This window comes from Rousettus aegyptiacus, unplaced genomic scaffold (assembly GCF_014176215.1).
Source record: "Rousettus aegyptiacus isolate mRouAeg1 unplaced genomic scaffold, mRouAeg1.p scaffold_m13_p_1, whole genome shotgun sequence".
In the NCBI taxonomy this organism is placed as follows: domain Eukaryota; kingdom Metazoa; phylum Chordata; class Mammalia; order Chiroptera; family Pteropodidae; genus Rousettus; species Rousettus aegyptiacus.
This window is the reverse complement of record NW_023416284.1, coordinates 165,640,012-165,654,703: the sequence shown is the minus strand read 5'-3', so window position 1 is coordinate 165,654,703 and position 14,692 is coordinate 165,640,012. Positions and strand designations below refer to the sequence as shown.

The 14,692-nt window shown below is 44.5% G+C and overlaps 1 protein-coding gene across 6 annotated transcripts in view; it reads left to right on the top strand.

Annotated features, from left to right (window-relative positions):
- NHSL1 (NHS like 1) overlaps positions 1–14,692 on the top strand; it is a 126,381-nt gene extending 111,689 nt beyond the window's left edge. For 4 of the 6 annotated variants that reach the window (XM_036222087.1, XM_036222106.1, XM_036222091.1 and 1 more), the window contains 3 exons: positions 3,678–6,926; positions 7,442–7,574; positions 11,895–14,692. In XM_036222087.1, the coding sequence (XP_036077980.1) occupies positions 3,678–6,926; positions 7,442–7,574; positions 11,895–12,615 (4,103 nt within the window). In that variant the 3' untranslated portion in view covers positions 12,616–14,692. The remainder of the gene's footprint in view (positions 1–3,677; positions 6,927–7,441; positions 7,575–11,894) is intronic. The other 2 variants (XM_036222095.1, XM_016132681.2) reach the window with 1 other exon arrangement.

The window sequence follows — 14,692 nt, the reverse complement described above, 5'->3', positions numbered from 1 at the left end:
GGTGTTTTGAGGTAGGCTACATTTTAAGTGGCTTTCCAACCAAAATAGGTAGGTTTTGAATAGTTTTGTGCAAAGGGTGTAAGAATAATTTGGCCCAGATAAAAGATACATATACACATAAGTATTCAATATTAATGGTTTATATATATACATAAATAGTTCTAGAATCTCAGACTTACAAACTTTTATCATTTTTATTACTCAGCCATCCAGTATGGAGCCAATCATTCATTTGCCTCTTCGACCTTACTGGAACGATCTGGCCAGCTTGATAAATTGCATCTTCTGTGATTTTAATATGTTTAAAATGAATGTTTGAGTCTCTGGAGCTCACATTTATTTCTCTCTTACATGTGGTATGGAACCACTACTAATGCTGGAGGAAAGAAAATAGCGTTCCCCATATGATCTGTGTTGCGATTGTTGATGTCATTGCATAGTCAGTGACATGACCTGGATCACAGCTGAAGGTCATCTGAGACAGCAGTACCTAAGTCGAGCTAGTTTTTTAAAAAGAAACAATTAGACAATTACTCTGGTTTTATAGAAAGGCTAGTTGGAAGGATTGATGGATAGAATAAGGGAAAATAACATTTGATTACAGTAAAATTTAGGGGAAAATTTGGATCACACGTTTTCTTAGTTCATTTTATGACTTGTGGTTGACATGGGCCTTTCTCCTAATATGTTTTAGTATAAAATAAGATGTCTCTTGGAAACTTCTTGCTGCTTAACTATTGAGTACCAAAAATAAATGCTTCATGTTTTCCTTAAAAATTAGTCTTCTCTAAATATAAAACATAGGATATAGTATGGCTGAGTCAAATAAATTAGATTTAAAAAAAGAAATAATTATCTACAAGGAAGACATTCACTTGGAAAGATGTACTCTGTCCACTAGACACTTCCCAAGTTGCCAGAGTTTTTGATTTTTAAAAACAACCAGAGGTGTTTCCAGAATTGGAGAGTTAGATTATGCTTCATTATAAGCATTTTTACTTCAAAATTCATAAATAAATAATGTACTCTAGAGATTAGCCAATATACAATGCTTTAAAATCAAGGTATAATCTTTACTGTCTACTTCCAAAGCATATTGGATTACTAATAATTTATTGCCTTCTATTTAAATGAATCAGACAAAATTTCAATTTTTTCCTTTAATCTTATTATCTTAAACATACATAGAAATATATTTGAATATCATTTCATGTTTTAGAATCAGATAGGATTATTTTGTTGATATATAATTATATTTGGCTCCTAAATAGTTAAGATACTCCTGGAACTTATCCCAATATTTATTTGTTCCCCAAGTAGAAAAAGCCTCATTCAGAAGGAATTCCCTTCTGAATAACTTTTGGTAGTTTGTACTAAGAACATTACTAAAGAACTGACAAGACTATTTAAAAATTCATATACTAAACCTTAAATAAACTAACTTGTAGATTTCCATCATGGTTGATTACATGCTTTTTTAAAAAAATGGACATCCCTTATATAATAATGAAAAGTATACACAATTATTTTCTTACATTGTATTTGAAAAATCAGATAAATCCCATCAAGATTTTAGCAGCACCTAAGTGGTTTACATTTGTTATTAGTTATCTTTTTTGTAGTCTGTTTTTGTTCTTTAGTTCTAATCAATATAGCATTCTGTATCTATAATGGCATGATACTTTTTATGCTGTAAAAATATTGAATTGTCTGTTTTGGGAATAGAAGTTTGGTGGTCCTTCTATTAAATGACATACAAGTGTTTAATATATTTTTAAAGGCCTTTAAAAAATATTGTTATTTTGATAAGAAAGTTGTACTGGTCTAAAGATGGTGAAGAAATGGCTGTATTCCCATTTACAGAAGCTTAGAATGGTCTCACATTCAAAATTGTTACCCAAAAGAATCAGGACTTTGTTTATGGCCCTTGAAGACAGACAAAAATTTACCACTGACGCCATGCAACAAGTACTACAGATTTAAAAGAAAAAGATATTAAAACCCATTGGTGAATAGAATGTTTGGAACCAAACTAGTGCAGAAACGATACACCATACATTCAACCCCCCACCTTCTTAAATGGCAGATGGCAAAAACTTGTACCTTTGGTTTCTCTTAAAGTGGATTTTTCTTCTGCTCCTGCCCTTTTGCCTACTTTCCCTCTCTGAGGAAGAACCCTGTGTGTATGTGTGTGTGTGTGTGTGTGTGTGTGTGTGTGTGTGTGTGTGTGTGTGTGTGTGAGAGAGAGAGAGAGAGAGAGAGAGAGAGAGAGTGTGTGTGTGTGTGTGTGTATGTATTTTAGTGAGTTGGTACTTGGTAGAGGGTAGGGGGAAGAAAATTGATTCTGTTGGCTAATGATACAAGTATAAAAACGATTCTCCATCATCACAGTGAGGAAAGGACTTTCACCTGAGAAATCTTCCTTTCCTCAGGGTGACATCTCCTTGTGGTTTATAACAAGAACATTGCTGCCATTTTTGTAATATGCTCTGCTCTTTGGATGAGCAATAATCGGCTTTACGTCCAGCAAGGTACACGTGGCATGCAGTGGTCGATTTATGTGGGGTAGAGAGGGACTTCTCTGGAATCCCATCATCATTAGTGTCCTTGCCAGGTGAACAGTGATGTCCTGCCAGCGTCGCTCAGCAAAGTCCATGCTTGAGACACTTCAGGTCCTTATTGGGTGATAACAGTGTAGAGAGAATTACGGTTTTGCTACTGTTTTTCATGACTTAATTTGCCCTAGTAATTACTGTGCATGGGCTGGTTTTTTTTTTTCCTCTGTATACTTTGGTTAAATTTTGGCTTCATGATGTTTTGGTTTTTTTTTTTTTTTTTCAGCTTCTGTTCTTTCCCAAGTAGCTTGAAATCTTAACTGTTTTCTACACTTGAGGTGTTTTCTCATCTACTTCCCTTCCATTTTCCACTCGGTCTTCCATGTCCTTTTTTTTTTTTTTTTTTTAAACACTCTGTTTAGTTGTAAGGCTCCAAGAAATAAATAACCCTAATTTGAGTAAATGTTCACTGGATCAGATCCTGCTGGTTGGTTCCCTACCAGAACACGACAGATTGCTGTAGAATTTTGAATGTCACTGACAGACAGATGATAATGGCTTGAGATGGATAATGAAATGTTTGCAACACAGATGGTCCTGTAAATCATTTTTCTTTTTCTTAGGATTTCCTTCTGACATAAAATTAATGTTATTAACTCCATTTTGTACTAATATCCCTCATAAATGGTATCTCTCTAGCCCTATTGTTGAACTACTGCTACATTCACCAGTCTTTGAGAAAGACAGGCCCTGCTTGAGCAATGCTCTGTGTGGTCACCTGGTGGGTGCCCGGCTACCTTGAAATCTTTTCTAAAAGGAGTTTATTTGAAAAGCAAACCTTCCACTGAGCAGTCAGCCTTGATCTCAGAGGACGTACCTGAGAATTCCATATGCAGCACTTAATCTGTGGGAGGATTTAAGGTATAAATTAAAAGAACTACATGACATTCGTAATAAGGGTTTTTATTTTAGGAGCTGTCGGTAACTAAACTCTCACTTAGGTGCCTACAAAAGAAAAGAAACTAGATCAAATAGAGAAGGTTTTGTTTGTTTTAAGGACAGCAGAGTGAGAAGGAGGTGTGGGTACAGGCGATGAACTAAGATGTTGGTTTTTATTTTTAGGTAACAGGCCTCTTTCTGCTTTATCTCCAGCATCAGGCATTGGCCAAGATGATGTTGGTGGTCACTCAGTGTACACCCCAGACCACTACTCGACACTAGGAAGGCTCGACAGCTCTCGGTCTGCCGGGCAGCGCTTGGAAACCAGGGACTCCAGCTGTCAGACCGAGGATGTGAAAGTCGTGCCGCCTTCCATGAGAAGAATCAGGGCACAGAAGGGGCAAGGCATTGCTGCCCAGCTGAGCCACTTCTCCGGCTCCTCTGGGAACATGTCTGTGCTGAGCGACTCTGCGGGCATTGTGTTCCCTTCTCGCCTCAACAGCGATGCTGGGTTCCACAGTCTGCCACGTTCCGGGGGGCGGGCCAGCCTTCAGTCCCTCGAGCCACAGGCGGGTGCCCTGAGCCCTGCGGATGACCTGGATGGCACTTTCCCCTGCCAGTTAGGGGGTGCTTCAAGGACTGGAGTACTTTTGAGGCCCAAGTCCCAGGAGCTGAGGTACTTTGAGAGTGAAAACGGAGCAGGCCCAGCGTGTGTGGTGTCGCCTCACGCGACCTACTCCACCAGCATCATCCCGAATGCCACCCTCTCCTCCTCCTCGGAAGTGGTGGTTATTCACACTGCTCAGAGCTCGGGGAAGCTGGACAATAAAATCACCAGCTCCCCTTCATACCCAAAAATAAAATCCAGAGACCGCCCCCTCTCCAGGCACGCGGGGAAAGATGACCGCCAGCCTCTCAGTGGAAACTGGGACGAGGGCCACAGCCCCGTCACTCCACGGGCCGTCGGCCCCCACTCCCCCAGTGCGAGCACGCTGTCATCCCTCTGTGATTCGGCAGTCTCTCTAAATGCCCCAGCAAATCGGGAGAACGGCTCCCATGCCGTGGCCTATAACTATAGAAACAACCCGAGCTTCCCAGTTCGGCCCCAGGATGGGGATGGCAAGAGTGACTCCAGTTATCCAGGAGGTAGGGGGCATGGTGGCTCGGAGCCCTGGGAGTACAGTTCCTCAGGGAGTGGGCGGGCGTCCCCACTGAAGCCCCATTTGGCAACCCCTGGTTACTCCACTCCGGGAAGTCACATGAGCAGCAGCAGTTTAGACCAGACGTCCAACAAAGACGATGCCAGGTCTCTGTATTCAGAGGACCACGACGCCTACTACCCACCTGTGCGCACCGGCTCTGGACACGGACCTGGGAACCGGTGCAGCAGCAGCAACGGCTTTGGGAACCCCAGGCACAGCGTGATCAATGTTTTCGATGGAAGAGCTCAGAAGAACCAAGAGGACCGGTCAAACTACCATGACAAATCCCTTTCGCGAAACATCTCTTTGAAGAAAGCAAAGAAGCCTCCTCTGCCACCCTCTCGGACGGACTCTCTGCGCAGGGTCCCCAAGAAGAACACCCAGACTAACGGGCAGGTGCTCAACGAGAGCCTGATCGCCTCGCTCCAGCACTCGCTGCAGCTGAACCTCCCCGGCAAGGGCGGCCTCTCGCCCTCCCAGAGCCCCTGCAGTGACCCGGAGGAGCCCTGGCTGCCGCGCTCCCGCAGCCAGAGCACGGTGAGTGCGGGCAGCAGCATGACCTCCGCCACCACCCCCAACGTCTCCTCCCTGTGCGGGGTCACTCCATCACAGAGTGACACGAGCAGCGTCAAGTCCGAGTACACAGACCCTTGGGGTTACTACATCGACTACACGGGCCTACAGGATGACTCGGGCAACCCCAGCGGGGCCTGTTCGGCCAGCAGTGGGGCACCAACTGGAAATGGGCCCGTCCACCCTGTCCAAGAGGGGTCCAGGGCCGCCGTGTCCCAAGTGCCCGGTGGCTCCGTCAAACCAAAGATCACATCACCGGAGAAGTCACATAGAGTCACTTCTCCATCCAGTGGGTATTCCAGCCAGTCGAATACACCCACAGCACTCACCCCCGTGCCTGTGTTTTTAAAATCAATGTCACCAGCAAATGGGAAAGGGAAGACCAAGCCCAGGGTTCCGGAGAGGAAGTCCTCTCTGATATCTTCGGTCTCCATCTCCTCCTCGTCCACGTCCCTTTCTTCTAACGCGTCTACCGAAGGGAGCGGAACGGTGAAGAAGCAGGACTCGGTGCCCGCCTCTCCCCTTGCTGTTCCTCCCCTCCATTCTCTCCCGTCCCCATGTCCTGCCGACAAGTCTCCTTTTCTCCCTCCTCCTCCGCCTTTAGCAGATTCTCCCGGGGGCTCTCCTCTGCCTCAGTCTCCCCTTTTCCCCCCTCCACCACCAGAAGTTCTTATGCCCTTCTGTCCTCCAGCCGATGCCTGCTCTCCTCCTCCCCCGACGGGTCGTAGCCCCCTTTTGCTGGACTCCTCTGCCTCGGTGCCACCCCCTCCACCGTCTTTACCCTCCTCGGTTCCACCACCCGCCCCACCTCTTGACCCCAAACTGATGAAAGATGCCAGGCCTTCCTTCAAGAAGTCTGGCCAGCCAGACTCCTCCCAGGAGGCCTTCAGACAGCCTGCTACCAAGGAGGAGGGTGGCAGACCCCCCATGCCCTTGATTACCACGGAAGCATTGCAGATGGTGCAGTTGAGGCCCGTGAAGAAGAACTCAGGAACCGAGGGAGCACTGTTATATGAACAAACATCTCAGGAAAAAGGAACTCCGATTGTGCCCCAGTATCATTTAAAGCCATCTGCTTTCCTGAAATCCCGAAATAGCATAAATGAAATGGAGAGTGAAAGCCAGCCTGCCTCCGTGACAAGCTCGCTTCCGACTCCTGCCAAGATCATGAGTCAGGGTCACCAGGATGGTGCAGCCGAGAGTGGCTGCCAGCGCCGCAGCCAGGGCAGTGCCGGAGAGGCAGAGGCTGGGCACGGCCCCGGGCACACTCCGCGCCAGGGGTCCCCCGGCCCATCGCCCAACAGGAAGCCACCCCCCATTTCCAAGAAGCCCAAACTGTTCCTGGTGGTGCCACCTCCGCAGAGAGATTTCACAGCAGAGCCAGCAGAGAACGTGAGCGAAGCAACACCGAGCCCCACGAGGGGAGAGGCCGGAGAGAGTTGTGCAGCTCGGGCTGGTTCCGATGAGACCGACTCCAGCAGCTCGGTTCTTGAGGGAGGAGCTGCCGGATCCGCATCTCCAGGCAGAGTGGCAGCCAATGTCCCCATGGTGCAGCCCGAGGCTTCGCCAGACCCCAAGCCGGAGGAGCCAGGCACCGAGAACAGTCCGGACAGAGGGGGCAACGTGGAGAGCTGTCTGTCTCTGCAGGACCCAGGGCGTGAGTCTGGTTTTCTCTCTCATTTCCCTCCAACCGTATGCAGCTGAGGCAGTAGGGCTGGTGGTGCGTGTTCCTGTTCAAGCAGGCACTGTGGGCTGACTCTTCCCTGCCTGTGCCGCTCACACTTAGGTGACCAACTTGGCGTTTTATGAATTTTTTAAAAAACCTAGATCTACAGGTAGAGCTTACAGAAGGGCAGAAGATAGAGGGGTGGGGCGCCCTACAGCAGCAAGCTGGGTCTTAAATAGCAGGGAGTAATCTCCCTTCTGGAGAGCTACAGAGAAATGTTACTACACAATTTAAGAGATACCCCAGCAGTTCTAGAACTTAAGAGAAAAGAATGTGCTTTAGCTACCATGCTCCCCGTCTTTGTAAAATATCCAGCTGCCGACCCACAGCCTTTCCCTGTGGTTCTCACATTGTCGAGAGTGATGGAGAGCATGCTTGGGAGCTTGGCTAAAGACTGAAATTCAAGTCACTGTGTGTCTCGTGTTTGCCTGCTTGCTTCTCCATAGCTGGGATGCTGGAGACCGACGCGGCGGATTCTTCCAGAGAGGTCTTTGACTTCCTTAAGGAAGAAGGGAGTGATGAAGTGATGGCCCCCAGTAGACCCCGGACCACAGAAGACCTCTTTGCAGCTATTCACAGGTATCCAGAACTACTCATAGTTTCATCTACTTTATGATTCCCGCCCCCCGCCCCCCCCCCCCGCCACCTTTCCACATGGTTCCTCAATTTATTTTTCTTTCTTAATGTTTCTTCTGTTACCCAATTAGATTTCATTAACTTGATTAGTGATCTTTTTTAGTGTGTTTCTATATTTTTGTTTCCTCCGACTTCAATTTCTGTTTTACTTTGTTCCACTGGTTTTTATGGTGACGTGGGGGGCAGAGGCTCATTGTGATGCCTTCTGGTCGGCACTGCTCTTGCTGGGAAGAAATGCAATGTGTTAGTCATGTGACAGAGAATTCAAGAGTTGGGTCAGAGCAGCCACGGTCCCATCCAGCGTGAGGGATACTGTGTTCTATGGACTTACGATGCACCGCCTAGCTCTATAGGACTCCTAAGAGTGTTTTATTATTGTTGTTATTTTCATATTATTACTATCATCATCATCATTATTATTATTATTTTCATTTTACAGAAAAACGAGGATTTTATAGTATAATTTCTTTGGTTAAATGTTTCAATAAAAGAGCACACCGTTTTTTTAAAGAAGGAGCAAAAGGCATTAAATGTGCTCGTTGCCATATGCCGCTAGTGCCATCTACTGGCATCAGAAATTATTGGGCTTAAAAATACAGAGTAAATTTTTCAAATTTACTGCCTGAACTGTTACACTTTTTAAGTGGTTACCTTCAAGAGTGAATATGGTTTAACACCAAAGTTTTATTTGTTGCCTCATTTTCCTGGTTGTAACTAGTTGAGTGCTCTCACAACAGTGTCATTGTAAAAATTGATAAGGTTGTATGTGTGCAAGTGCTTTACACCATCATTCTATATAAGACCTTCGCTTCCTTCTAGACTTCTTTACTACAGCATTTTCAGATAACTCTTATGGATGCCCTTATGCTTGCAACACCCTACTTTACCCTGAATCAAGGTCTTCTTTTTAACTCCTGAAACAAAAAAAAGCCTGTCAAATCATTGATTAGATGAATAACCTTGTGTCAGGACTAATTTTCCAATTCTTGGACTCTGACTGAAAAAACTATTGCATGAAATGAAAAGCATAATGCTGTCCCTACCTGAATTACTCATATAACATATATAAACATCTAACCTAGGGGGTGGGGGGTGGGTAAAAACCAAGCTGATGAGTTAAGGTGTTTGTCAAGAAATATGTTCTTTACTTCTTGGTTCTAGTATTAATATAATATTCCAAAAGACCCCCCCAAAGACCACCCCATTAACATTGTCTGACTAGTCTCTTCAATCTCCTTATAAATAAAAAAGTAGCTAGTTATCGAGCTATTTTCCCTAAGAGGGAAATGAAGAAATGTTCCATCCTTTGAAACCAACTTTAGTGACATTTCTAGAGATTTACACAGTTGTTTTTAACTCTAACCATGTTGGACACGTAATAAGTACTCAGTAAATATTTTCTGAATTAAGAGAAAGCAATTGGTATTTAACTGTTAGGAAGTTCTTCTAAGACTCAACATCTTTCATTCAGTGCGGTATGTACTAGGTCGCTAAATACGCCGGCCTACATATTTACAGTAGTAGTCCGCAGAGAAGATGTACTACTTGGTCGCTCTGTGTACTAAGTGCTTGGTCTCAGGGAGAAACCTAGCTGTTGTGGGGCCAAATGACTACATGCTTTTCATAAAAATATGCCAAAGGTCTCTTCTGTATTTTATTTCAGCAAACCCTCTTAAGGCACTGAAAAATTTGTGATTTCTCCTGCTAGGGAGTTATATCTACCGCAGATGTAGATATCTGCAGTCTGTATTATTCTGTGTACTCATGATAGCAGTAAAGGCAGAATAGAATAGGATTGCAAGAGAGAGCAAGGGCATGTGCTAGTTTTTATTTTAGCATTGATTCCATATTAGCAGACATAATAAAAATCCATTTAAAGTTTGTAGTTTTTAGGGCTTTATTGTATCTTCCCTTTATACCTTAGCTAATAATTTAAAATTAACAATGTCTAAATTGAAACACAACTTTCAGATTTTGTAATGCAAATTAATTCACTTCATATTTAAAGCCAGATGGAAAATGTAGAACAGCAGTTAAGGTGTGAAGTTTTTATATTTATTGAAGTAATTAGTTTTCAAGCCAGTGTTAACTGTTTAAGTACTTTTTATAGCCATCTTCTTTAAAAACGTACACACACGTGTGTGTACATACATACATACCTACATGCAGAGGATTAAAATGTTTAGATTTAATTGTCATCTTAGGGGGCAGCTGCTCTTGAAAAACAGTAATACTTTTGTAAAGCTCTTAATTCTAAATCTACAATTAAAGACCATAGCTTCCATCAAGGATACCTGTGGCGTGTTGCGTGGCTCTCAGCACACCCTCTTCACTGAAAATCTTATCACAAACTAATATCTGCAAAAATGAGAGGAGCAGGGTTGCTTTCGGGGAGCCGTCAGTATAAATTGTGAGGCCATGTGCGTAAGTGGAAAGCTACTGCGTCACGTCCTAGTTCTTGTATTCAGCAGTATGGCTTTATTCTTTAGACCTCAGTTACCTACTCTGGTCAGCCCAAAACATCTAAAGTCTATTCCAGCTCTAAAATTCTGGGATGTTATAATTTCTGTGGTTTCTGTCACTTGCTCATTAATTTATTCCAGAGCACTGCTTTTATTGATAACTGCGCAGGACCGCTGAACCAAAATATCATAGGCCAGGCTCTGCAGTGACTGGTGCCACATCAGGTCCCGCCACCATTCAGCCTCCACATTGGGTCCTTACCACTTCCTGTCTTCCACTTTGGTGGCTTCTCTTTGGCCAGACGCATGGAGAACACCCTGTGAGCACCACGCCCAGGGCAGCCATCATAGCCCACCCTCCCCTGCGCCTTGCTAAGCAGCCATGTGAAAACAGCACTGAAGACTGATCCGGTGCCAGGAAAAGAGAATTTATTTCTCTAAATGACATTCAGAGGTTTGATAAAGCACCTTCTCTGTGCCTGACACTTTGTGGCTGTTATTGCATTCATCTTTATTCAAAAACTGAGCTAGTTACTGTTTTTCCCCTTTTCCAGATGGGAAACAGGATCAGAAACTTGTAAGTTGCCCACAGTGACAGAGCGAGGACACTTTAGCAATGGGATTTAACCCAGGTCTGTGTGTCTTCAGGGCTTCTTTATCACACTGAATCCTCACGAATCTGTGAGGTTGATATCATCATCCCCATTTCACAGGTATGAAAACTGAGGTGCAGTATATAGATAAGTAACTGGTCCAAGGTCACAGCACTAGAAGTTGGTAGTGCTCAGACTCAACCCTGAATCAGAGGTTTGTTAAAGTGCCTGCGTCTTCTAGAATTTTACAGCAGAAGAAGAGACATACACACATCTTATTTTATTACATGTACCAAGTTTCCTTAAAGCAAGCCCACCTGTACTTTGCAAAGAGACTCCCTGCACACCGAGTTGTTGTTTTATAAAGACCATCAAAGGGGCCACTTGGCTCATCTGCTTTGTTGTCTCGGATTCACTCTCAGTAGAAAACACATTGAACAGGGAGGTTCTGAGAGACCGAAGACAAGAATTACCCAGGAAACATTTTATTCCCTTCCTCTTCCACACTCTGCTCACATCCCTCACATTTTCTCGATCAGCTAGAGGTTCTCTGATGTCAGTCAGGAAACAGGACCTGGTGTGGAAGGTTCACTCTTGTTCTCTAAGCTTGTTTGGACTTCCAAGAGGTGGCATACGGTCCAGTAACGGCCAAGAAAAAACTGGTTTTATGTCGAACTCAAGAAGGACTGAGGATGTAAGGCCGCAGAGTTGTTCTAGATCCTGAGAGGTGGGCCTCAGTGGAGGGGACATTCCGAGGGCTGGCGTACCTGGTAGGCCCGTTCAGGTGCCAGCACCAAACAAGAAAAGGAAGAGTAGAAAGAAAGACGGCCAGCACCGTGAAGTTTACTCGGGACTAGTCCAGTAAAGGAGAATAACATTTTTAAATGGCAGGTATTAAGACGTTAGAAATTGTCCTATCCAAAGTAAGTTCGTATGTCTGAGATTTGTTTCAAAATAATCCAGGGAGGGTAGAGATAAAAGAGGAATGGCTGTCAGTTAATAATTACCATAGCTGGGTCATGGGCACACATGGTAGTACAGTGAACTATTCTTTTTGAGCGGCTGTTTGGAAGTTTGGAAGTTTACACAGTAAAAATGATAGATTAATAGATGGTGGCCAGTATTTGCAGTAAAAAGCAGGGTGGTTGGGGCTGACACCCAGTGGCCCGCTGGGAATTAACCTTTATCTTAATGTTATTAAATCCCAGATCCAAGAGGAAAGTCCTTGGCCGTAAAGATTCAGACGACGATCACGCCCGAAACCATTCTCCTTCCCCACCAGTGACACCCACCGGTGCTGCCCCCAGCCTCGCCTCCCCAAAGCAGGTCGGATCCATTCAGAGAAGTGTCCGGAAGAGCAGCACCAGCAGTGACAATTTCAAAGCCCTGCTGCTCAAAAAGGGAAGTCGGTCAGACACCAGTGCCCGCATGTCTGCAGCCGAGATGCTCAAGAACACAGACCCTAGATTCCAGAGGTCAAGGTCGGAGCCTTCGCCAGATACTCCCGACAGCCCGTCAAGCTGCTCCCCGAGCAAGAACAGAAGGGCCCAGGAGGAGTGGGCCAAGAACGAAGGCTTGATGCCTCGGAGTCTGTCGTTCTCCGGCCCCAGGTACGGCCGCAGTCGAACGCCGCCTTCTGCAGCCAGCAGCAGGTACAGCATGCGGAACCGGATCCAGAGCAGCCCCATGACCGTCATCTCGGAGGGCGAAGGGGAAGCCACGGAGCCTGCAGACGCCAGGGCTCGCCGGGCCCTGGGCGCTGCCCGGGAATGCTCGCCGGATGGACTGGCGGGGGATGAAATGGGCGACGGCAGAGAGCCCGCCGCCTTGCTGCAGGCTCAGGCGTCTGGCCTCGCAGATGGGACCGCCGGTGCCGAGGGCAGGGACCCATTAGAACAGTGTGGAGGTCCTCGGAGGGAAGAGAGTTAGGGACAAGAACGGGAGACTCCCAGGTGAGGTGGGGGAGATGGCAGCACAGTGCTCTAGGAAGCGTGAGGGGCACCCTTCCCTGCCACGCCTGTGATCCTACTCGGAGTCTGCCTGCGCTGCGGCCCAGGTCCTGCCGGCCCTGCGGTGGAAGAGGGTTATTTAGGACTCACTTGGCACTTGCCCTGTGGCGTAAAAGCAAGTAGAAGCTTAACTTCTGAAAGTGCTTCCTGGGGAAGATTTTTCTTTTTTTAAACTAAATGCTGCGGGCGTGTAGACAGGTATGTGTGTGTGTGCATTCTGAACACTTTTTTTTGTTGTTGTTAAACACACACACCAAATGTATAGAAATATGGGAGGTAAAAATAGACAGTTAAGCTAGGTAGAGTGATGGAGGCTTCTGGACTAGGTGGTGATTGCTTTCAAAGCATGTTTATGGACATGGTTGAGTTCCAGAAGAGGAGAGGGGACCATTACTTCTAAGAATGAGGTGGTAGACCTGCTGGTTCTGAGTGCGCAGAACACGTGGGGATGTGCACAGGTGTGCTTTTGAGGTGAGCCGGGTCGTGGTTAACCCAAAAAGTCGGGAAAGGGCTAAGTAACTAATTGGTTCAGGTACTTTTTTCTGGGGGAAAAAAAAAAAAAAGCTTTGTTTCTTTTTTGTGAAAATGACAAACGTGGACGTGGCAACGCTGTAACTTGGAGCCTGCTGCTGTGCAGCCACAGACACACAACTGTTAGCCTGATTGTTAGAAATGTGGGTAATTTTTTAATGAATTTCCTCCTCGAGTAGCAGCCGTGACCCTCTTCGAGAACCGACGCGATGGTGTGCACATACAGGGAGGGCAGGAGAGGTGCGAGAAGGGGCGAGGAGTAAGTAAGTAAGTGATACACTGCTGGGATTCGTTTCCTGCTCATTAAATACAGTTATTTTTCAGAATTAAATTTGAAAACTTGCACTACAGAACTGTGGGTGGAGCTTTTCTTTTTACGACTGTTTTTTACCAGAGTTTAAACTTCCATTTGGCAATTTCTTACCACTGGAAATGTCAACATTTGCTAACTTTTGGATATCCTTTCGGTGATACCAAAGAAAAAATCGTGGCTATTTTTCCTTGAACTGCCTGCAGTATCATGTCCTCATTTAGAAAGTTTTGTCAAAATCTATTATATATTATCTTACTTTGAAGAAAATGCTGAATAGCTCTTGTTAGTCAAACTGATAAAAATTGGCAGGGCTTGGCTATTAGCCCCGGGAAATGAGTTTTTAGATTAAAAAGATTTTTTGCATCATTTGATTTGTGTGTTTTTATATTTTTTATAAATAATTGAGTTAGGTTAATTACCTTCTAATCTTCTCCAGTTAGAATTTTAACACTTTTAGACATGGGGAAAAGTATGTAAAGTATTTATTTTTATGTCATATTCTTGTGACTCCTTCCCCCACTCCCTCCCAACTGCCATGTACTTGATTTGTTGGTTAAATAAAATCAGAGTCTTGTCTGCATTAGAAGGATCTAAAATGACAATAGTGAGATTCTTGGATTAAATGCAATACAGCTGCCTGTTATCATCTTTTCCGATATGAAAATATCAACTAAAAGTTGGACTGCACAGGCCACATTACCATAAGGTTTATACAATAAAACTTTAGATACCCATTTTAGACACGTCTTGAGACAAAAACAAACCTAAAGAATTAAGGCTTTTTCCATTCTCTGAATAAAAGCAAAAATAAAAATTCCTTTTTTACACACAGCCAGATATCATGCCCTAACATTTGTCCAAAGGCAAAGGATTTTTGATCTTCTGAAGCAATAATCTACTACTTTGGGCACAAGGATAATTTTTCTTCTAAACTTTAGAAAAGTGGTTGTGGCTTTTGAATATGAAATCTTCTCATAGCTACCTAAAAATGATTAGAATGTGCGTGGATATCAGAAAACTTTAACTTAATATATATTGAAGGTAAGATAAGCAATATCAACACTAATTATAAAACTATTTAAAACCCCCCATTTTTAAAGGAAAAAATATATTAGGTTTAAATTTGCTTTGAATAAAACAATTGTAAAGTAAA